The sequence below is a fragment of the Scardinius erythrophthalmus genome (assembly GCF_964197995.2).
Source record: "Scardinius erythrophthalmus genome assembly, chromosome: 22".
NCBI lineage: Eukaryota > Metazoa > Chordata > Actinopteri > Cypriniformes > Leuciscidae > Scardinius > Scardinius erythrophthalmus.
In genome coordinates, this window is record NC_138242.1 from 17,610,812 (window position 1) to 17,636,058 (window position 25,247).

At 38.2% G+C, this 25,247-nt stretch overlaps 1 protein-coding gene across 5 annotated transcripts in view; it reads left to right on the plus strand.

The window, feature by feature from the left end:
• Positions 1-24,953, plus strand: part of ncoa2 (nuclear receptor coactivator 2) — a 105,567-nt gene extending 80,614 nt beyond the window's left edge. For 2 of the 5 annotated variants that reach the window (XM_081353245.1, XM_081353244.1), the window contains exons 12-22: positions 5,060-5,255; positions 8,682-8,882; positions 10,182-10,421; positions 10,624-10,753; positions 10,939-11,101; positions 11,934-12,230; positions 13,297-13,374; positions 13,461-13,929; positions 16,325-16,502; positions 17,199-17,388; positions 21,621-24,953. In XM_081353245.1, coding sequence (XP_081209371.1) covers positions 5,060-5,255; positions 8,682-8,882; positions 10,182-10,421; positions 10,624-10,753; positions 10,939-11,101; positions 11,934-12,230; positions 13,297-13,374; positions 13,461-13,929; positions 16,325-16,502; positions 17,199-17,388; positions 21,621-21,635 — 2,157 coding nt within the window. In that variant the 3' untranslated portion in view covers positions 21,636-24,953. The remainder of the gene's footprint in view (positions 1-5,059; positions 5,256-8,681; positions 8,883-10,181; positions 10,422-10,623; positions 10,754-10,938; positions 11,102-11,933; positions 12,231-13,296; positions 13,375-13,460; positions 13,930-16,324; positions 16,503-17,198; positions 17,389-21,620) is intronic. The other 3 variants (XM_081353247.1, XM_081353248.1, XM_081353246.1) reach the window with 3 other exon arrangements.
• The last annotated feature ends 294 nt before the right edge of the window (positions 24,954-25,247 follow it).

Here is a 25,247-nt window from a genome sequence, read left to right on the forward strand (position 1 = left end):
ATGACAGACTTTGACTCAGACATTCCAGAAAGATCAAACCAACAATTGAGAATGAAATTGGTCCGCTGGTTAGTGCAGGTATCCAAAGTCACAAGCGGTTTTTTATTTTGTTTTTTTGCACGCATCGAGGGATTTATTCGGTAAATGTTATATGCGCATGTCTTGGAAACAGCTAATATTGAAAACAGTTTCATATTTTTTTGGAAACCATGATACATTTTGCTCTAGATTCTTTGATGAATAGAAAGTTCAAAAGAATCGCATTCATTTGTAATGGAAATCTTTTGTAACATTTAAATGTCTTTGCTGTATCCTTGCTATAAAAGTATTAATTTCTTCAAAAGAAAATTGATACTGACATGCTTGTGAATGGTAGTATATTCTTCACGAATAGGGCAATCCCATAATGCGATGTAAAAATCCACAAAATCATCATATTAAATGAATCTGTTGTCCCGGTTCACATGGAAACCAATAACCCAGCAACGCAAGTAAACCGCGTTTGCACGACTTTATTAAAAAATCTGGTTATTCCCCGGTAGTGACTTCAAAACCTGATCATCTGTGTATCTGACTTATGTTACATGATATGTGATGTTTACTTCAGCTGAAGAGATGAGAACATGATTTCATAATTTCTTGAGTCTAGAAAAAGTTGAAGTTTGCGATATACTTTATATAAACACTCAGTCTGTCAGGGTGTCTTAAAGGGATAGTTCACCCAAAAATGAAAAATTTGTTATTATTTTCTCACCCTCATGTTGTTCCAAACTTGTATAAGTTTCTTTCTTCTGTTGAACACAAAAGAAGATATTTTGAAGAATGTTGGTAGCCAGACAGTTGACAGTAGCCATTGACTTCCCTGGTATTTTGGTTTCCTACTATGAAAGTCAAAAGCTACTGTCAACTGTTTGGTTACCAACATTCTTCAAAATATCTTCTTTTGTGTTCAACAGAAGAAAGAAACACTCACAGATTTGGAACAACTTGAGGGAGAGTAAATTATAACATTTTCATTTTTGGGTGAAAACTATTCCTTTAAATCTGCAGTAAGGACACCGTTCAATAAGCCAACAGAATGCAGGTTAATGTGCGGGCAAAATCAGGCTGAGTGCCAAAAATCTAGGTGTGTCAAATCATTTTATGCTTAAGTGATTTATGACCTTACTCCGATAAAGGAAAAAGGGTTAACGCACTTACATGACCACATGCATGTCAGCTCATTAAGCGTAATCGAGTAAAGGAAGTGCATATAAACGCATTTAGAGAGGTGGATCAGAACGGAACCAGTGACCTCTCACCACTCATCTCTCTCTCTCTCTCTCTCTCTCTCTCTCTCTCTCTCTCTCTCTCTCTCTCTCTCTCTCTCTCTCTCTCTCTCTCTCTCTCTCTCTCTCTCTCTCTCTCTCTCTCTCTCTCTCTCTCTCTCTCTCTCTCTCTCTCTCTCTCTCTCTCTCCTGTGATGTGATGAGATAAGCAGCAGGCTGGAGTGATAGAGTTAGCAGGGATCTGTATGAAAGGTCATGATGGCAAAGAGCAAGGCTCATGGAGTCTTCATTGACAGCGTGTGTGTGGAGCACGGCCACTCTTGAATCTTTCACCAACGGCGTTCGATGCACCCAGTTATTTTCACAGTTGGCTTGCAGTTAAAGGCTTTCAGTGGCTCTGGACAGGGTGGCTTTCAATAATGTAGTTTTTATGGCAGACGGTAGAAATGACCCAGATGCACATATCGCTGTCATCCAGGCAGCTGTAGTGGCTTCACTCAGTCTGTTCACTGATGTATCAATCCCTCTTTCTCTCTCGCACACTATTGATCATTCAGTCTCTCTAACATCCTGCATGTCCTAGTTTGCTTCTCTTTAGCTCGGTTTTAAAACAGCATTTTACAGCATTATATGTGCAGTTAGGATGCAAACGTTAATCTTAAAGGTAATAGACAGCCCATTTTGGCCAGATATGCATCTCATGCATACTTTATGGGGAAGGCAATCCCATAATGCATTGCTACATGTGGTTCTATAGATGTGCTTTGTATGCGTGTTACAGTTTGGTGCTCTTGCTGAGATTCATGTGTGTCTCTGCAGCAGGAAGTGTGACTCAGGATAGGGTGTCACTCCTCTGCCCTTCCCAACCCCTCGCAGAGCTCTAATCGGCACCCTTACACCATTCCTCGGTTGCACACACACACGCGGTGCAGACAGCTGTCCCTTCCCTGACAACGTCACTTCATTGGTGGTTCCTCCGAGTGCCAATTAACCATGTAACCCCTCTTACCCTCCTGTCTACACGACTAACAGCCCCTCGTCCAATCTAACCAGCATTGTCTCTTTATCTTCTAAGGGTCTTTGGCCTGAAAAGTGTTGAAGGTTAATTTTAGCCTGTAACTTGCATGAATTTGCATAAAAGGTCCTAAAACATATCTTTCAACATTTTATTTTAATTTATTTTAGTCGTAAAATTTCAAGAATTGATCACAGATGACATGCTTTAAAAATAAATAATATATTTTTTTTAAATCTAATTATTTTTATTTATTATTATACATGAATAAAATAATTTAATATACATAATTGCCTGTCAAATGTAATTATTTTACAAATTGCTATTTTTTTATTATTATTGTTTTATAGAAACTAATATTTTAATTCAGCAAGGACTTGTTAAATTGATCAAAAGTGGCATTTAAGGTTTCTATTTCAAATAAATTCTGTTCTTTTGAACTTTATATTAAAATGTATCATGATTTTCCACAAAAATATTAAGCAGCAAAACGGTTTTCAACATTGATAATAAGAAATTGTTACTGAGCACAAATCAACATATTAGAATGATTTCTGAAGATGCTTCTTAAAATATATTAAAATAGAAATCTGTTACTTTAAATAGCAATAATATTTTACAATATTACTGTTTTTAATGTGTTTTTGATCAAAGAAATTCAGGTTTGTAAAGCATGAGAGACTCCTTGCAAAAACATTACAAAATCGGTGAACGGTATAGCATAACTTCAGTTCCAATGACCTAATAACGATAAAGTTCATTTGTCATGCTTTAAGACTGGTAAAGTGAACTGGGGGGAAAAAAGATTTTAAATGGTTGAAAAAAATCTGCCTAAAAAAAATTCTAAATTATGGCCAATCACAGAATCTCTAAATATACACTTTCCCTTATACATTCATATGCAATTTAACTTAAAATCGTAATGTAAACACATTAAAAGTTCATGGACATGTCTTTTATCATCTACCCACATCAAAAATAACCATCCCAAAGTGTAAATTATAGTGCAATATGTCAGATTGTTTTACTATAAGTGCTGATGAGAAACACAGGTCTCGTAGATCTCCACACAGGGAGCTTTTCCACTATTGGCTCAACATCACGCTGACGTCCTCGCTCCCACTGGCGAGCAAGTGATCCGTGGAGGTGCAGCTCAGTGCGATATAAAGAATCCATGCTAATGCGCAGGCACCTTCCTGTCTGGACTGAGCGAGTGCACACAGGAGAGAGACCAGAGAGTGATAATTGGAAAGTGGAAGTAGAGATGGCTGAAACAAGCAGCCTGTCAGATGCATGGACAGTGAATAATCAGCAGCAGGTTTGATTCAAGAGGGCAGCCAGGGACAGGTGGTGCTCACACAAGTGTGTGTCCGTGTGTGAGTGCGTGCATGAGATGAGAGAGGGAGAGAGATTGGGAAAAGAGCTACCGAGCGCTACACAAGGAGAGTGACCTCATTAAGCAGTTCCTCCTCTCCGCTCACATCCTGTTTGTGCAGCGCTTTTCCTCCACACTGAACACTGAGTCGCAAATCAATGGCAGGAGAGACCCACGGCTTCATTAGACTGCAGAGATGCGGCATGAAGGCAAACTTTCAACAGAATAATATACAGCATGTGATCTTTGACCTCTCAGCTGCCCTCCATAACAGCCCTTAGACGCATGTGCTCACATGAACTCTCATCTGAGGCCCACAGTCCTGGTATATGCATGCTGAGATCTTGCAGTAGAGCTGCTCTGGAATATTCTAAATGATAGATCAATCTGTATTATGCTGTTCTTTTTGTGATAGCGACGTCACGTGTGCTGCCCCCTTGTGGTGACTTATAGATTTTAATGCATATTTGTTAAACGTTCCAGAACTGGCTTTCTCTTCAAATCTATATATTAGCCTAGCATAAATGTTTATATCTCCAACTGTAGAGTGCCTGTGTACAGGAGACTTGATTTAGCATTTATTTAGTGTCATTTAGTAGGAGTTGTTTGCATTTTTTTAGTCTTTTCTGATTGACGACGACAACTCAAGATAAACAAAAGAACATTTCTGAATCTTCAAGTGGACATTGTTTATCTGAAATGCACCGCTGTAAGAAGGTTTCTTTATCTCGACAGGCTGAGTTGGAGTTTGGCAAACTTAAAACCAGAGCAAAAAAAGTTGCAATGCATTAGGGCAGATATTTCAAATGCAACATAGACGGTGTAGCCAAGTGTGCATTTAGATTTCTAAGGTAATAAATATTTTTAAAAGCTTATGAAGGAGATGAAAGGATTTGAAGTCAAATCAATGATGTATTTAAAGTCAAGCTGCGTTCCAGATCGTGTTGAGTGTGTTTGCCTGCGTGCATTTAGAAGATCTTGCTATGATGGAGAAGCAATCTAGGGTTTAAAGATGGTAACCGAACCATGGCAAATGGAGTAGTGTTCAGCTAGCCTCCTTTAACTCAATGTGAAGTGTGTCCTAGATTCCAGCCCTGTGTGTGTGTACATGTGAGAGGGAGAGGGGTGTGTTTTAGCAGGCAGACTTCGAACTCTCCAGCGTTTCCCTACTGAGGTCTAAATCCACGAGACTTTAAGATACCAAGCCTTGTGACTATACAGTATGCATGTAAAACAATGTCATTATGTATGATAAAGTGCATTGATATGTTATATACAAGGAGATATATATATGCATCTAAAAAACTTGACCTTGAGAAACATATTTTTTTATATGTATCATCATGATTTCAGAGACTAATGGGAAATCTAAGCTTGAGAAATTCCCTTGTGTGTTTGCAGTCGAGCGAGCTGGATGATATCCTGGATGATCTACAGAACAGTCAGCCAGGCCTGTTCTCGGACTCCCGGCCGGTGTCTTTGCCTGCTGCCGTGGACAAGCAGTCAATCATCAATGACATCCTTCAGATGACTGGAGAGGGTGGAGCCAGCATGGGTCCCCAGCAACAGAGAGCACTACAGGCAGTGGGCCAACAGAGTGAGTAACACACACATTCTCCTACAGTTTTCATCTAGGATGGAATATACACTCCTTTTTAAATCTGGACTGATTTTCATACACTAGGCACTTGACGACTTTTTAAATGGTTACAGAGGAAAAACTGAGCATCATACATTACACAATTGCTACACTGAAAAAAAAATGGTGTAGAAAGTTTTCACTTAAAAATGGTCAATTTCACAACTAATTGCAAACAAATGACAAGTAACATTGAATTTAATGTGACATTTTGAAATAGAAAGTATTATTTTCTTTTAAAACATACTCCATTAATCTTTATTTACAATTTAATAATGTGTTCCAAAATCAACTCGATAACCAAATATGCTTGATATCCTTCGACTGGATGAAATCCGCGGGCACGGTGTCCATCGTACAGTACGCCATTTTCTGTGAAATGTCTTCTCAAATCTGCAGACTGGCTCTGACTTTCGACTTGTCCAGACTGTAAATCAGGGCAAAAGAAGTGTAGTGCGTTCCAACCCTTAAAGTGTCCTAATTATGCTATATTTAAGGTTCCTCAATTTGTTTTGGGGGTCTTCTGTCTGAGATGGTTAGATAAAGGATTTGGTTTCTCTAAACCCCTCCTTTCTGAGAGCCGACTCTTCTCTGATTGGTCAGATGGCCCAGTCTGTTGTGTTTGGTCTACCGCTTACAGCTAGCCTGGTTAAAACCAGACCATTCTCAGTAGTAACTGAGTTATGGTCTGGCAAAGCTCCTTTAATAACTCATTTCCAAAGGGGCGTCACCAACGGACGTCGCTCAAATGCCTCTGGGCACAATTGGATAGACCTAAAACTCCTAAAACCAATCAGAGATCGTCATGTGTAAAGCCATATGCTGCGTCCCAATTCGCCTGTTACACTACGCCATATGTACTCTTTTTGTGAAGAAAATGTATTTACTTTTGAATGTGTAGCAACAAAGTAGGCAACTTTGGGACATACTACTTCGTCATCTTTATCGGACGGATCTGTCGCGTGCATCCCGTCATGTAAACTGCCCTGTCAATCATCTTGTCACAGTTAAAATCCTCTATTAAATCTAATTTAATTTCCTAATTTCCGTTTCGGAGAGAAATGTAGTAACACGTTCATCTGCCAGTGGGTCTTTCATGGAGACTGTCCTCATGTGTTTGCAATTTGAATATAATAATGCACTTAAAAGTTGGTGCGCTTCACCAACGGACGTCGGAGTGGACGTCGCTCAAATGCCTCTGGGCGCGATAGGCTAGACCTAAAACCAATCAGAGCGATCGTCATGTGTAAAGCCCGCCTCAACGCTTCTGATTGGTGCCTTGATTTCTCGGCATGGGGAAATGGACTTGAATGAGCTCTTTGCCAGACTTACTTGCAGAGCAAATCTAAATTTGCCGGAAGTTGTCTGGGTTTTCCCAGGCTAGCTTACAGCGTGTGTCGGAAACAAAACGCCCATTACCAAATCTGAAATTCAGCGGCTTCCTCACAATTTTTATGTGCCATTTTTTTACGTTTCTGAGTTAATAACTGTGCCACAACCCTCCATATGTATAAATTTACATACATATTTTAAATATTCATAATGGCTAACAGAGAAATAGGGCCATGGGAAATTTCCCATAAAATTTGTCAAAATCCTTTAGTTTTTTTTTTTGTTTTTAAAGTAGATCTTGAAGAACAGATTTCCAATGGGGCTATTTTCACCTGGTCATTCATGCATGTTTACTGATCAGATAGCTGTCCATTTTGTTAAAACTGTTCCATTTATACTTGTCAACATTACTGTGTCTCCGCAAAACAAATATAAATGGAATGTTGAATTCCCGCGCCACATGCTAATGCGAGTTCACATCAATGCAAGCAAGATACGAGCTTCATTTTATTCATCAGCATTGGTATTAAGATAATTTAGTGTCACCACTTTTAATGAAGACAAGTGTTGAGTTTCAGGATGTGACGCTGAGCTTTTAGTTGAATTTGCGGCGGTTTGCACGTCGGCTTGTGGAAAACAGATGCTCTGCTACTCCTCTGGCCTACACATTGATATGAACAGTAAAAGCTGTCGGTTTTACCATATCAGTCCTTAGGAAGTGCATGGAAAATGGATTTGCTTTTCCAGAGTTGACAACATGAACCAAACTCGTCCAGTCCTCAGCTACAACTACTACGGGTCAAAGTAGATGTTGTTCGCAGGCAGCCAATGAAGACCGTAGGCTGCCATTATGCAAATTTGTTACAAACCTACATAGATTTGTGCTGGAAGTAAGACTGGAATTACTGACTATTTGCTTCAGTCAGGTCTGAATCGGTTCTTTCTTTTGGGAGACAAAAACGAAAAAAAAATTTTAGACCTTTTACATTTGCAAACAGCTATATTACACACTATATATAAGGTAATATCCGGGGGAAAAAAGCATAATAGGGGCACCTTAAAAGACTAAATTGAATGTGAACAACTTTCCAAGCGTGCTTGTTTGTATACAAAGTCATATAATTGCCTTATCTCTCATATTTAAGCACAGTGACCTTCTGACCCTCTTGAACTCTCATGTAAGAAGATTAGACCAATGTAATGCACTTGGTTTGTTTGAGCCTTGTGTATGTTGTGTTATGTAATCAACTACCTTTAGAACAACTGTATGTCACCTTTAACCAGCTCTGACATCATAATCCTATTCAGACTTCACATGATAGTAAGTGTGAATGTGCATTTGTGTATTTACAAGGAGTTTCATTGAATAGTCTTGGATTTATTTGCACTTGTTTACAAGGTGACAGCAGGAGGAAAATTGATGTATTTGCAAAAATATTTGAAATAAATGAACGTGACAAAGAAGTGAACCCAGAGCGCTTTACATTTACAAACATGTCATAATTTTTGCAAAACACCCTGAAACTACTCAAGTGTGCCCAGAGGCTGACCGAAACTGGACGAAACGAGTGGAACATGAGTTTGTCTTTTGTTTCTCATCCACATGATTTCAGCTGCGTGGATAATCACTCTCACTCACTCTGTCAACTGAGACATGTCAGAAATGGCAAAGACCGCTAATGCTACACAAATAAATGTTTTTGGAACTTTCTATTCATAAAATAATCCTAAAAAAGAGCATCATGGTTTCCACAAAAGTATCAAGCTGAAAAACTGTTTTCAACTTTGATCATCATAATAAATGTTTCTTGAGCACCAAATAAGCATATTAGTATGATTTCTGTAGGATCATGTGACACTGAAGTAATGATGCTCAAAATTCAGCTTTGACATGACAGGAATAAATTACGTTTTTGATCAAATAAACATGGTGAGCATAAGCGACGCTTAAACTTATCTAGAAACTCTCTGAGACCAGACTTCAACTAAATTGTTTTTTTGTTTTTTTTTCATGACCTCTTACTGGATGTTTTGCTGTGTGTGTGTTCATAGATTTCGGTGCGCCGCGACCAGGTCATCCCGGCAGAGCTCCTCCGGTCAGAAGCGTGTCTTTGGAAATGAATATGCCTGCTAAAGGTGCTCAGGGTCAATACCCTCTGATGAGGAACAACAGCCCCTACTCACTCATGCAGCAGCAAGGCATGATGGGAAACCACAGTGGCATGCCTGGTCAGCCCAACATGGTTAATGCAGGTGAGTTTAGCTGGGGGCAAAAGTGCAGCATTGAAATGACTTTAAATCTGCAGTAAAAAAAAAAAAAAGGGACAAAATGAAGCTTGTCTGTAGAACACAGGGCTTCCCCCACACGACGCCTACTAAGAGAGGAAAGTTCCAATGCCACCTCGACCATGTGCAAACCAAAGTTTCAGTGTGATCACTGATGAACAGTCAAGCGTGATGCTGTTAGCCAAGAGAAAGACAAATGTGTATAACGGCACAAAAGTGTTGAGTCAGATCAAAAGAACCCCTCTGTTTTGTTTGTGTGTGGTGGGTTGCATTCGCGTGCATGTGAATGTGCAACTAAGGTGAGACTGTGAGTGGCTAGATAATGACTCATAACGTTTGGAAAGAATTGCAAGGTTTCTTTTCTGATCATACTGTATCTTCATGCAATTTTCAGGTGGTCGCTTTTTAAATCTCACAGTTTTGTGAATTAAATGATAACAGATTGGTAACACTTTAGTTTAGGGTCCAATTCTCACTATTAACTAGTTGCTTATTAGCATGCATATTACTAGGATATTTAGTGCTTATAAAGCACATATTAATACCTTATTTTGCGTGATTACATCCCTTAATCCTACCCAATACCTAAACTTAACAACTACCTTACTATAAATAAGCAGTAATTAGGAGTTTATTGAGGCAAAAGTCATAGTTAATAGTTTCTTTGGATCCTAATCTAAAGTGTGACCCATATTTTATATGGACCATTATTTTTTCCTATAGATCTCATTTATTTTGTCAGTTGACCCTTCGTTTAGGTCTGGCCCACTAACTCTGACAGGCTTTACAAAACATACAAACATGTTTGTTTGGGAATGAAGACTGACACAGTCCACAGTAACTTAAGATTTATTGAAAGATTTTGTCCTCTAAGTAACTCTTATTAGAGACCCGGTATCAACATTTTACCTTTTCTTTGGATATTATCCGTTAAAACCTCGGACTTGAAAACACTGAAGATCTCTTATGCTCACCAAAGCTGCATTAATTTGATCAAAAATACAGTAAAAACAGTCATACATAATAGTATTACTATTTTAATACGTTTTTGAGTAATCCTGTGTAAAGTCTTTACTGTACCTTTTGATCAATTTTATGCTTCCTTGCTGAATAAAAGTTAATTTCGTTCAAAAGCACTGTCCACAAACTTTTGAACGCTAGTGTAATTTTCAGTTTCAATCAAAACAAATGTCGCATTACACATTTGTATTAAACTTCAAATTAAAAGCCCTTTTGTTTCTCTGTTTGTTTGTTTTTTTTTTAAAGGAGTGATGGGTAGTAACGTTTCCCGTGTAGGGATGCAGCAGGACGGTTGGGGCGCACAGGGTCCTGGTTCCGTCGGTAGCGCGACCTCACCCGCCACAGCTGCTCCCGCCGGCCAGCACCCAATCCCGCAGGGGGCGCTCCACGCTCGCATGGTGGCTAACTCTGGCACAGGCATGCCCATGAGACCCAACAGCCAGCCTGGACCCAGACAGATGCTTCAGTCCCAGATGATGACCAATGGTAAATGTGCACATAGCAGAGATTTCTGAGCTTTACAGGAAGTGTGGAACAGGAACAAGTGTCATCTTAATCTGACCCTAACAAGCTTTATTCAGTGACTCATTTTACTTATTCAGACCGATTTGCAGAAGAAGAAAAAAAAGGTCTGAATGATTTTTTTTCTGCTGTTTTAAACGTTTTATCATCTTCTGTTTATCCTCAGCCCAGTCAAACATGGACATGGGCATGGCTGGCCACCAGTTTCCCCAGCAACAGGCACCGCCCAATCAGACGGCTCCATGGCCAGACAGTGTGATGCCTATAGAGCCGGTGCCATTTGGGAACCAGAACAGGTAAACAGCATTTATTATTGTCACTATTGTTAGACCGTCTGCTTTATTGGAGGCGTGTGCTGTGTGGACATGTTGATTTTGTACTTCCTTAACAAAATAGCTTGACAAATGCACTCAGATGTAATCCATTATGGGATGTCCCATCATTCATGTCTCAATTACTGAATCAGTCTCTTGTCTGTCAGCTCCATATACAGCAGTTCTCAGGAGGATGTGCTGTGTCCTCCTCCGTCTGAGGGTCCGGCCGATGAGGGCGCTCTCCTCAGCCAGCTCTACACGGTCCTCAAAGATTTTGATGGTCTAGAGGAGATCGACCGTGCACTCGGTATCCCGGCATTAGTGGGACAGGTAGTGCATTTTTCTTTTACAACCCAGTCCCTTTTTTCTTTCAATGTATTGACTATCTTTCACTATACCTAGTGATACACAGATATAAAGTTTACAATTAGACAAAAATAAAGTTTATTCTAAAATTTGCATGAGCTCAATAGTGACCGTGTTTCCTTTCCTTTCATAATAATTATCCGTCATGTTACTATTGACAAAATATATATTTTTTATTTTACTCAAAATAGAACTATTATCTCCACTTCTGACACACCTTTTGTTTTCAATAATCAAAGATTTATCACATTTATTAAATAATCAACACTTAGATCTTGTACTATATATAAACATTTAAATTGCTCATAAGTAAAAAAATGTTTCTACTCCAATCTGTAGAGTTTATAATATAAACTTTTAAACTCTAGCTGTAGTAAAAACATGTTATCATGACAGTTTTATTCTAACATATGTTAAATAATGAAGTAGAAATATTAAGAATAGCACATATATTTAGCAATATTGTCCTCTCTAGAGTTATTTTTTGTAGCTAACCCACCAGTTGTGGACATTGAATGGGCTTTCTTGAGGTAAATATAATGTTATGTGACATTAACATGCTTTTTTATTGATGTCTTTCCGCAGTTGAAACACTGACGCGATTACATGAGACATGATTATTTTTTGGCCAGATATTTTCAGTTGCTCATATGCATATTCTATGCATCACTATAAAATCCAGAACCATCTGATTTATGTGTACCAGTTATTAATATTGCACATACTCGAGGCTTACAGTAAATAACGTGTATTATTGCTTGTTAAAGTGTAACTGTATCCTCATCCTTGTGTTCAGGCCCAGCCGGTGGAGCAGGATCAGTTCTCCGGTCAGGACCCGGGTATGATGATGGATCAGAAGCCACCCATGTACAGCCAGCAGCAGTACGCTGCGTCCCAGGCCCACATGCAGCAGGGCGGATACACACCCATGCAGGACCCCAACTTTCACGGCATGACGGGACAGATGGGACAGAGACCGGGATACCCCATGCTCCGTGTGCCGGCCAGACCAGGACTCAGGCCCACCGGGGTCGTCCCTAACCAACCCAATACACTCAGACTGCAGCTTCAACACAGGCTACAAGCACAGCAGGTATAGTTTATACTCCCAAACACAAGAAGAAAGCCCACAGCGGGATTAAAGTAGAATAAAAGTGGTTATATTTTTATTTCTTGTTTATATTATTTAGTTGCTTTCTTTCACCCAAAAAGTTACAATTCTGTCATAATTTACTCACCTTCATGTTGTTCCAAACCCGAATTACTTTCTTTTATTTGTGGAACACATGTTTTGCAGCATGTTGGTAACCAAACAGCTTTGGTAATCATTAACTTGACATTTCTTAAAATTAGCTTCTTTTATTTTTAGGTGAACTATGCCTTTAACAAAACACTTTCGAGTGGATAAACAACACAATGGAAAGCTTTCCCTGTTCTGTTTTCGTTTTTTTACAGTTAGTTAATTGGTGACACTTAGCTTTGTTAATCCAAAGACTTAATGCATAATCTTTGTCTATCTTTACACACACACACACAAAAGCTAAAACTATTATTTAATGTAAATCAGTACCGTCTGTGGTTAGCTGCCCCCTGCTGGACATTTCTGGAATTGTTCCTTGACCTCATTTGGGTTTATTTAGGGGTCATCACTCATAACTGCATGGTGTCTGATAATTTGAAGCTACAAGCAGTAATTATATATATATAATGTGATCATTATTATTTAAAATATAATTTGATTTGATTTAAAAAAATAATAATATTTTTTTTAAATAATCTTACCATTTTTTTCTTTCTATAATATTTGCACAACAGTGGCATTCCAAGACTGATGCTATTTTGTATTACAGCCCTAGAATGTTTTGTGGTTTGTATCACTCCACTTTGAATGCTACATAGAATTCCAATTTTATGGGTCATAACGAAACTTTTGATGACAGAGCAAAAATGAACAAAAAATCTTGTCTTATTGTGTGTGGAATGCCTTTTATTTGTGATCAAATTCTTGTTTGTCAAGCTGATGTGTATCAGTATCATACAGAACAGTTGCTTAAATGTAGTATAAGAGAATTGCTTGAGTATTGAATAGTAATTATTACAGTGAAGCTTCTTTTGAAATAACTCTAAACTGCGCCATCATGCGTTTGTGTCTCTCCCAGAATCGTCAGCCTATGATGAATCAGATGACTGGAGTGTCGAATATGAACCTACCTCTAAGACCCAACGTTCCAAATCAGGTATGCCCGTTCAGTTCCTGCATGCTCTCTGGTGCGCAGATGTCGAGCTTGCCTAAATAACACGCAGAACCGTCTCTGTCTTCCAGGGGACAATCAACGCTCAGATGCTGGCCCAGCGGCAGAGAGAGATGCTGAGTAATCACTTGCGTCAGCGTCAGCTGGACCAACAGCGACAGCAGCAGCAGCAACAACAGCAGCAGCAGCAGCAGCAGCGCAGCATGGTCATGCGAGCCCAGGGTCTCAACCTGCCGCCCAACATGGCCGCCGCAGGCATGCCCGGAACCATGAGCAACCCGCGGATCCCCCAGGCCAACCCCCAGCAGTTCCCCTATCCGCCCAACTACGGTACAGGACTGGCCTCGCCGCCCCCCTCCACCAGCCCTTTCTCCCCCAGTTCTCCCAACCTCCCCGCCCCCCAGCTCCTCTCCCACAGCGCCATGCATGGCTCTCAGATGAGTCTAGCTAACCAGGGGATGCTGGGCAGTCTGAGCGGACAGTTTGGGGCTGTTATGAGCCCTCAAATGCAGCACAGTGCCTTTCAGTTCCCCAGCTCAGGTACTGCCTGCCCTTTCTCTCTGTCTGTGTGTCATGCGCTTCCACACACACGCACAAACACCTGCGACCAGCAGCGCTACAGGCTTAACTCGTGTGATCGGAGCGTACGGTGAAAAATAGGGGCCAGTCAACGTGGTTTAATTAGAAACACAATAGTTCTGATGCAGGTCAGCTGTGTAAAAATACTATTCCAGCAACTATAGAGATATCCGATCTTAATATTCTAAAAGATATAAATGCAGAGATGATCACATCATTTACTCACCCTCGTGTTGCTCCAAACACTTTGACTTTTTGTCTTCTGTGGAGCACAAAAGGTGACTTTTTAATTTCCTAACCAGCTTGTTTGAATAAAGACTAGACTCCAAAATTACAACAAAAAAACATAAGTGGTTCATGTATTTTATTCAGTAGCCAGGATATTCTTAAAAAATTCACATTTTGTGTTCCATGGAGGGGAAAAAAAGTTGTTATTGTTAACTAAAACTATTAAAAATTGTTTTTGGTAATTGAAATTAAGCTGAAATCGAATAAAATAGAAATATTAGATCCAATATTAAATATTAGAAATGTTGCCTCTGCAATTAACTGAAATAGATAAAGTTCTAAAACTAATAATACTGAAATAAAAAATATAAAAAAATGATAAAAACATTAACAAAATTACTAAAATGTATACTAATATTAAAATGAAGAATACAGTTAAATTCAAAATATTAATAAATACTATAATAGTATATAAATAATACTAAAATAGCACTGGAAGATAGTCATTCAGGTTTTGGAATGACATGAGGGCAAGTAAATAATGACCGTATTTAAATTTAGGTTTTAAATGAATAATTTGAAGAGATTTGAACACTGTAAAAATTATATTTCAATAAGTTATAACACATATTTTTACATTACTTTAACTCATCAAAATAAGTTAAGCAATTTTCTACTTTTTTTTGTAAGTTATACAAGATTCAACACATTTTTTAGTCAGTTTAATGTAATTTAAGTTGAAATGACTTAAATAGCCAAATTGATTGTACTTAAAAATGTAAGGCAGTATTTTTTTACAGCAGGACTATATTATGTACTGTATTATGAGATTAGATGCCGCCATAAAACTAAAGACCAAAATTCAATTGTCTAGTAACATTACGTATGTTCTTATTAATAATCTGAATTGAGCTGTTTCAGGGAATATTTGGCCTTTTAAATATCTCTTTGTAGTTGTTCAGTCAAGTACTGTAAGGTAATAGCTTATTTAGCACTTTATGCTGGTTAAGTAGTATTAATTAAGTCTTTTTATTTATGTAGTGCCCTTGAAACATCATAATGGTTACAGCAGAAGGTGGCACTAGAGGGCAGAAGAGTCACTTGAATGTTTCCCCCACATGAAATTAAATGCATGTAATCAGAATATATTACAGGAATATGCTCATTTAGGACTTAATATCTATGGGCAGCGTGCTGTCTATTACCACAGAATATTATTATGATTTGCCGCTCAGTTTAGTGTGATAATTTGCATATTTTAAACTGTCACCTGCTCAATGACCCTGTTAGGCTTCCATTGGAATTTGATGAACTGCATTTTGCATTCTTTTTTACAAACTGAAGAATGAGTTGAAATGATTCTGTGGTAATCGGCAGAATTCAACAGATCCAGACTAAAGAATATCCAGCTTTGCCACCGTAGATCTTTAGGTAACACATGAGCTCAGAGTCAGTGTATCGTTACGCACAAGCTTGTGTTGTGTCAAACTGTTGATAATTGTGGCCGTGTCTATGCCTGTGCTGTGTCATATGTGTCAGTGTCTGTCCTGCATAGACTAATTGGCTGATGGTGATCAGTGGAGGCGGAGCAGTTGATTTTTAAACCAATTATGCGGTGACCCAGACCCCACCCCCCAATCCCACCCATTACCCACCCACCCCTCTTTTCTCTGGCTATCTCAGCCACCAACACTAACCTGCATGTGTAACTCTACCTCACTGCCTGCTTATAACACCTCTAAACCCTTCTAGTTAAATACGGGACGCAAGTTCCTCACTTTTGATTATGGAGATGGCCTGAAACACTTCTCAATATGATTTCTGCTTTGACATTTCTAAAAAATGATGATCAGCTAATTAGTTTGTTAAACGAATGATTTGAATTGGTGACTAGTGTGTGTCTGTGAGTGTGTTTGTGTATGTTTAGATTTTGATTTGTGAATATTTTTAATCATTAATTAATTTCTGGGTGCTAAATGTGAATGCTGTCAGAGTGCGAGAGAGTGAATATGATGTGATGAAGTGCTGTACAGTGATAATTCTGTAATTTGTGTTTGATTCTTTGATTGTTTATTTCAAGCCGAGGTTCGTCTCCTCACATCTGTGTGTGTGTGTGTGTGTGTGTCAGGTATGAGTCAGCAGTCGGATGGCGGGTTCGGTGGTGCCGCCACCCCTCAGAGCCCCCTCATGTCTCCCAGGATGGGCCACGCCCAAAGTCCCATGATGCAACAGGCCCAGGGCAACACTTCTTTCCAGTCCTCCCCTGACATGAATGGCTGGACACAGGGCAACATGAATGCCAACAGGTGCAGCTTTATCACATGACATTCACTCGCTTTCACACAAAATAAGCACCAGGTTTTCAGTTTAACCCTTTTGCTAGTAAAGTATGTTGACATATTTGTGATAGCTGTATGCTTTTAAATACATATTTATAGATTTTTATATACAATGTAAACACTACCAATCAAAAGTACGTTTTTTTTTTTTATTAATTGCAATTTTTAAAAATACATTATTCAGCAAAAACGCATTCAATTGATCAAAAGTGACCATCTGTAAATGCATTTAAAATGTTAAAGAATATTTTCATTTCATATAAATGCCGTTCTTTGAACGTTCTAGTCATCAAAGAATCCTCATGGTTTCCACAAAAATATTAAGCAGCACAACTGTTTTCAACATTGATAATAATGAGAAATGTTTATTAAGCAGCAAATCAGCATATTAGAATAATTTCTGAAGACTGGAGTAATGATGCCTTGCTAAAACTTTACATTTAAAAAAAAAATACTAAAATAGAAAACAGTTCATTTAAATTGTAATAATATTTCAAGCTATTACTGTTTTTAACTATATTTTTGAACAAATGAATGCAGCTCTGGTGAGCAAAGAAATTTTCAGTTATTAAAAATAAAAACTTGTTGTCTTAGGAAGAGAATTAGTTAGGAAACATTTGACCACCTAAAGAGTCTTAAACCTTTATGTGCTTCCCTCCACAGTATGTTCACTCAGCAGTCGCCACCTCAGTTTGGCCAGCAGGCCAATAACAACATGTACAACGGTAACGGCATGAACCTCAACGTGCCCATGGCCGCCAACTCGAGCAACATGGGCCAAATGGGCAACCAGATGATGAGCTCAATGAACTCTGGACCTGGGGGCAGCATGGCCAACATGGGCCCTGAACAGGTTAGACGCATACAGTCATGATGCGACACCATCTATGAAACGTGTGAATGTGTATTGTCTTTTGGGAACCCGTTCAAGCTCCACTGTTCCCAACAATCACCTGAACTAGATGCTTTGAAAGCTCAAGCTACTTTTAAAACCCATCTTCAGAGTGAAACTACTTTGCAGTGCTCGTCAAACTCTCAAACTTTTCATTGCTAATGAAGCCCATTTAAACTCCTCAATGTTCCAGCCAAGAGTTTAGTAAAAGCGTTACACCGTAGATTTATTGGATGCATTTATTTACTCAAACCATTAGACATAAAAGGTCAGACTTTAAGTGTCTGAGGTCACCAAATAGCGTAGTTGACTCTGCAACTAGCTCGTTAATAATTTACTCTAATTATCCTGGGTAATTTTGCAGATGAGAGGGATGATGCCGAACTAGACGTAATAGAACAGTGATGTGATTAGTCGCTGGCAATTAGTGCCCGTTTGAGGTGGATAAAGAGATCATATATGCAGACATGTCGGACTTTGAGTGCTAAATATCAGACATGACGTCTATAAGTCAGCTAGAGTTTGACCACACATTCCTGCACTCCCAGAACTTAGCATCAGATTATATCGTCAGTAACAGTATCAACATTATCGTGGTTTAATCATATAATTAAAAGCTAACTTACTGTGTATACATGTTTTATATACAGTATACAAATATGTGACCCTGGATCACAAAACCAGTGATGGTTATATTTGTGGCAATGGCCAACAATACATTTTATGGGTCAAAATTATCGCCAAAAATCATTAGGATATTAAGTAAAGATCATGTTCCATGAAGATATTTTGTACATTTCCTACCGTAAATATATAAAACATTTATTTTTGTGAGTGAATGCAGCACAATCGCGAACATAAATGACAACTTTAAAGACGATTTTCTCAATGTTTTTATTTTTTTGCACCCTCAGATTCCAGATTTTCAAATAATTGTATTTCGGCCAAATATTGTCCTATCCTAACAAACAATACATCAATGGAAAGCTTATTTATTCAGCTTCCATATGATGTATACATCTCAATTTAAAAAAATGTACCCATGTGACTGGGTTTGTCCAGGGTCACATATATACAATATTGTTCAAAAGTTTGGGATCAGTAAGATTTGTTTTTAAAAATACATTAATACTTTTATTCAGCAAAGATGCATTTAATTGAGCTAAAGTCATGACATTCATAATGTTAGTAAAGATTTCAATTTCAAACAAAGCCTGTTCATTTGAACCTTTCTGTTCATCAAACAATCCTGAAAAAAAAATCAATTTCCACAAAAATATTAAGCTAAATCGATTATAAGAAATGTTAAAATAGAAAATAGTGATTTTAAATTGTAATATTTCACAGTATAACTTTTTACTGTATTTTTGATCAAATAAATGCAGCCTTAATAGGTAATGCAGTCTTACTGACCCCAAACCATTGAATCCTTTAATATGTTGTTCTTCAAAAATAGTTATTTAATATGTTTACTTAAGTGATGCACTCTCTCGCTAGTTCTTTTTTATGCTTTACACAGTCCCCTGCAGCTTTTAAGCTTCATTAAATAGTATGAATATTTAACCAAGTTGCATGGGTTTGATCGTGTGCACTTGGTGTTGTTATAAGTCCACAGGCCGTTGAAATCTCAGTCCGCTGATTTATTCCCAAGATGTGTGTATAGTCAGTCTTTTAATAATTTAGCATTTTGCCATTAGTGGAGGTTTAATGAATTATTGCACTCTGTTTCTTAGCTTTAATTATCTCTTCATGGCAACACAAAGTTTGGCATTACAACACATTTTAGTGAGGAGAGGTACATGAAACTGGGTTACAAGAGCTTTTAAAAAGTACTTTACCTGACATGATTTATTCTAGTGTATCTTTTGCCATATAACATCCCCCTCATATAAGCATATTCTCATATATTTTGCTGAGTATCCATTGTTACACACTTTAGATTAGGGTCACTTTTAACTAACTATTAACTACGATTTTTTTCCTCAATAAACTCCCAGTTACAGCTTATTTATAGTAAGGTAGTTGTTAAGTTTAGGTATTTGGTAGGATTAAGGGATGTAGAATATGGTTATGCAGAATAAGTCATTAATATGTGCTTTAAAGGTACTAATAACAGCCAATATCCTATCCTACATGCTAATAAGCAACTAGTTAATAGTGAGAATTGGACCCTAAATGACTCTAATATGATTATTGTGAATTGAATGCGCTTCCCACCAAGTCAGGTTTTGTGGCACAATCCACTGGATTGTGAAGCTATTTGTGTGGTTGCAACGTGCAACAGACAGTGGTCTTATTTAGAAAATTCATATTTTTCTTAGAATAAACGTAATGAGTAAAATACGTTAAAAAAAAAACACTTTGACAGTGAATGCGTTTACATGCTCGTCTTTAAGCCAAGTAGGCTACAACTTAACTTCCTGAACTTCCTATTTTCTTTTTTTTAAGTTGCCAGCCACCATCAGCATTTTTGGTTAATTTCACAAAACGTTCATGGCCTAGTTTGTAGTGTGAATATCTGAACTTGCAATAAAAAAAAAAAAAATCATATAACAAAAAGCTGAGAAAATGATGTCAATGGCAGGGAAATAGTTATTAATAAGCTGATAATGCATGTTGTCATTTAAATGTGTTAAATGTGTTTTGCCTGGTTTTGCCCACAATAAAAGGGTTAGTTCACCCAAAAATGAAAATTCTGTCACGATTTACTCGCCCTCAAGTTGTTCCGAACCTGTATGAATTTTTTTCTTCTGCTGAACACAAAAGAAGATATTTTTAAGAATATAGTTAACCAAACAGTTGATGGGCCCCATTGACTTCCATAGTATGGAAAGCAATACAGACTCAAAATGATTACTGACACTCTTCAAAATATCTTATTTTGTGTTCAACTTGAGAGTGAGTTTAACCTGCGTTCTGTGGTCTGTGTGGTATGTAACAGGACAGTGTCCTTACTGCGATTTAAGCACATCCATGCAAACTCAGACTCTTTCCACTCAAGAAATTATAAAAACATGTTCTCATCTGTGCAGCCGAAGCTGGGGAACAACCAGATTTTTTTAATAAAGTCTTATAAATGCAGTTGCCAAGTTATTGGTTTGCATGTAAATCAGGACAACAGGTTAAATTAAATTAGCTGATTTTAGGGAGTCATCAGTGTGTATGTTAATGTGATCAGTGACAACAACCACATACTTAAGAACAGATATGCATTGAACACCACATGACGCATAACTTACAGCATACACAACAACACCACTAAATAACCCAGCAAACAATAAAACAGAAGTTCACATGATTTATTCATAGCATGATGCATGCCGTATGTAGTCCTGACTCTAGCACTGCAGACATCACTATAGAGTGCTGCAGGGATGACATGTTTTCATAGGCCTAAACCCAGAAACATGGTAGCATTTTAGCTCTCAATGGGGTTTGGTTTAAATAATGTCTGTGGTGAACACAAGCTCAAGATATTTTCATGTTTTATTCTATGACAAAAAAAAAAAAAACACCAGTAATACCTCACTCTTGATTTTTTTTTTTAAAGCTTTTACGTGTTTTGAAAAAGGAGGTCGTCAACATGTTGCTTAATGGGACTGCAGAGATTGTAAACTCATCTATGCACTCCTCCGCTTTCACAGCCTTGTTGTGTTCATAATCGCGCTATTACGAACTATTCTAACTCACACTTTCAGGGAAAACTGTCTTTTCTCTTAATAAAGACTAAGAGAGTTGCCAGAAGCTTGATGGTGGTGAAGTTGAAGTCGAATGGCTGTGGTGTAGTTCGTTTACAGCCTAAGATTTATCTCTTGAGATTGTATTTAGGCTTCAAAATTCATAAAATTTTGTTCATTTGTGAAAATTATATTGATGGGCAAATCGTGTAAGTATCAGAAACTTTTGTTGATTCAAAAAATCCTATTGGGTTTATGTCGAGGGAACCAGGGTAATGCTAACTTCCGGGTTGGCCTACAAAAATACATCATCACTGCAGCGCTCCATTACCTATTAAGGCAAATTAAGTTATTTACAACTTAATTATTGTTAACTATGGCATGATATGAGCTCTAGTATAAATAAAACTGGCTCATACATGATTTCAGTGAAAATGTACGTTTCAAATTCATTTTATGAATGCTCACTGTCAAGTCTAAGACCCATTTTTTTCTCTCTCTCTCTCTTTTCCACAGCAGAAGTATTGTTGACACGGGGCAGACGACATCACAATGCAGTAACCGAGTTTAATGAAGATGTTTCATGAGTGATTTTCTGCTGCAGCGTGATCAAGGAGAGTTTGGAGTGATGCTGTGCTATTTAAGCTGCTATCGGGGCCGTACGGGTCTTTAGAGAGCCTGTCTACTGCCCCCTACTGGACATCTCTAGAGGATGCATCAGGGGTACTGGAGCTCGGAGGGGACGGACACTCTCCCTCACTTTCTCTCTCTCTCACACACACACACACACACATACACACACACACACTGACACTTTGATCTTCTGGACCTAGAGCCCCCTCCCACCCCCTCAGTCGAGCACGGCCTTCTGTCTCGTACTTACACCGTAAGCCCTTTCCGTCAGTCTGCTCCGTTGCATTCACCGTAGTGTGACTTAGGTCTCCCCTGTCAGTGGCATCGGAATCCTCGTCTCCCATGAATGTATTCCTCCCTCTCTTTTTCTCCGTCTTCTCGTTTCTTCCTCTGGACTTCAGGCTCTTCTTAAGAAGACATTCTATTGCCCATCCATCTTTCTCTCTGACTCCTTTCCAATCTGACGTTCCAAAAACAGGCAAGAATACTGCATTTGAAATGCACGCTCAAAATTCAGCCACTTTGCCTTTTTGTTTTCTTTATTGTTTTGTTTCAGAGTGCAAATAAAGATAGAATGATGTTGAAACGGCATCTATATAGATTATGAGAATCCAGATGATGGTTTGTAAAATTAGCTTGATTTAGTCAAGAGGTTTATTGTGTATTAAATTAAGTTTTATTCTAATGTATAGTTTGTTTTTTAATAACAGTGTAGATTTCTTTATAAACCATCAGTTAGAAAGAGAAAAATCACTGAGAGTGCATACGAAATGCCTCAGCATAAGATAAAGTTCAACATGGATTTTGTTTTCATTGGTCCAGTAGTTTCAGAGAGAAGGTGATTTTGTCGTGGTTAGTCAAATGAAATGCTGGTAGATTGTAAATACCAATTCTGGGGGGTGGGGGGGAATCTGTTTCGTATTATATTTAATTTTTCCCCCCAGTATATTTCCCCTTCCTCCCCTCAAATTCCAGTCTTAACTGTTTCTGGAACTAGGACGGAGTTTCTCACCACGAGCATGTTCGTTTGGCGGGAAGATGCGGATATGCTGATTCCTGTGGTACTGAGGAAGGGGGAGCTGGGGTCTGGTGGCTCTTCTTTCCTGGGTGGGGGTCTGGGAGGGTGCTGTGTGTACAGTGTACAGATACTCGCTTGCTTCTAAGCCTTTAGCCGGGAGCCCCACCGGAGGAACCCAACACAGCCATAAACTCAACACTGAAGCCTGCTTTCTTTGTTGTGTGGAGTGACGTGCTTCATGCCAGATGCTATAGGTACAAGCAGAATCCGGTGTGTGTAAGAAAAGACAACAAGCAATAAATATTACTTGAGGTTTTCTTTTGCTTTGTTTTGTAATTTTTGTACAGGACTTTTCAGGAGACACATTTTTGCTCCCCGGTTTAAACTCAGTATTAAAAACAGATTTTTTTATCGTGCTTTCTATTTTGAGGAAAAAAAAAACCTAAAACAAACGAGATGTCCAAATCTACTTGTTTCTCAGTGAAAATCAGGTTTTAGTTCTGGTGTAGCCAAAAAAAAAAAAAGAATAAATGAAGCAGCATTTGTGTTTTACGTGGCTATTCCTACATTCACACATTGTTCGCCATCTTGAAAACATCAACGGTTCCGATTTGGTCACTACAAACACGTAAACTCTTATCGCTGTAATGTTCGCAATACAGTCTTTGTTTTCTAGCCTATCTGAGGACTAAGCCAAATTTCCTCGACTTTGAATTGATCGGTAGACTTAAACATGCCACTTTCTTTTTGTTTTCGTCTCATGTCTGCACACAGGTTGTATCGGGGTTAGATTGTCAGCCTTTAGCTTTCGCTGAAAATATCGCCATGTCATCTGTGTTTAAGCTGGTGTGTTTAAAAAAAAAAGTACTAGGCCTACATGTTTTTAAGTATACTGTATGTACCAGCAGCAACTAAAGTTTGCGACGACCAGCTCTGTCATTATTCGCTGAAGGTGCCGTGGTTGTGTACGAATATACCTGGTGTTTTGGTATAGCTTTAGCTTTTCCTTTTAAACACTGTAAATACAAGTTTGATTTCACATTGTTTGGGGTGAAGCGTCACTCTGGCCACCATTCAAAATGTTCTGTATCCTTTGAGAAACACCTGCATTCTCAGGTGGGATATAATCGATTTCAATAAACCCGCTAGCATTTGTCGACTAAAACGAGTACTTATTTATTCCAAGCTTTTTTGATCACAATTTCGATGAATGTTGGATGCCTTGAACAAGGATTGACATCCATACGCATCTATACTACTATCATATTGGAGAAAAGCCAGTTTTGAGGTCGCACATGTACCACTACCCTCTGCAAAGTCCAAAGATTGTCAAGATTTTGAAATAAATATAAGCCATGATGTGAAGGTGGTGCAGAGTTTTCTAGACTTTTTATCAGTGCTAGTTCAAAAGAGCCATTTGTCCTCAAATAAAGAAATAAATCAATGGAGTTGTAACGGCTATTGAATTTCCTAAAATGATTTGTCTTTACCTTATACCTTTTGATTTTGTTTTTCTGAGACTTTAAAAGTGTTTTGTATAGTCTGCCAATTTCTTAGAGCTAAATGCAACAACCTTGAAATGCTATAACTTAGCATATTGCCTTAGATCTGTTTTACCGTCTTGTATATTACAAAAGTTGTCTGTATTATATTTGTATAGCGAATCATTGACAGGATCGACCCAGTTCATCAATGGATACGTACAGAACTCTCTCTCTCTCTCTCTCTCTCTCTCTCTCTCTCTCTCTCTCTCTCTCTCTCTCTCTCCCTCTCTCTCTCTTTCTCTCCCTCACTCTCCTCCAGTCTCAATATTGCTCATTTTCCATGTTTTGTTTGTGATCAGTTGTGGGTTTTATTATTTTGTACAGTCCTGATTTTACCCTCTCAGTTATGTGTGAGAATGAAGACGATGCAATGGGAAATCGAAGCAATATGTAATTTATAAGGACTTTTTGGAGAAAGCTTACAGTGTTGCGCTCCTGAGATGTATTTTATTTCCCAGTTGTGGTCACATAAACATCTCTGTTCATCCGCATCGATGTGTGTAATCTTAGTGTGAGCCTTTTATGCAAAGTTAGATATACCGAGAGAAATTTAAATACAGTTATGCAAGTTGTCAACTAATATGGCTTTGCTGATGCTATTTGATGTTGAATCAAATTGAATTGTAAATAAAGAATTCTGTTATTGCAACATTTATAATCATCTCATGGCTTATGTTTTCCATTTTACAGATAAAATGATGCAAAGATCTTTCTAAAATAAATAGCTTTTTAAAAGTTGGAAAACCTTGTTTTGACATAGTTCGTAGGTTTATTTAGCCTAATAATGGCGCGCTTGCCAAATCATGTAAATCAATGAATGTAGCGACAAAACGCGTTTATTCAATGTAAAAGAAAAAATGCTTTATAAACATTGAAGACAAAAACACAACACCCGTTACACAGGAACTGAATGAATAGTGTCTTATTTAATATAAGAGAATATCAGAA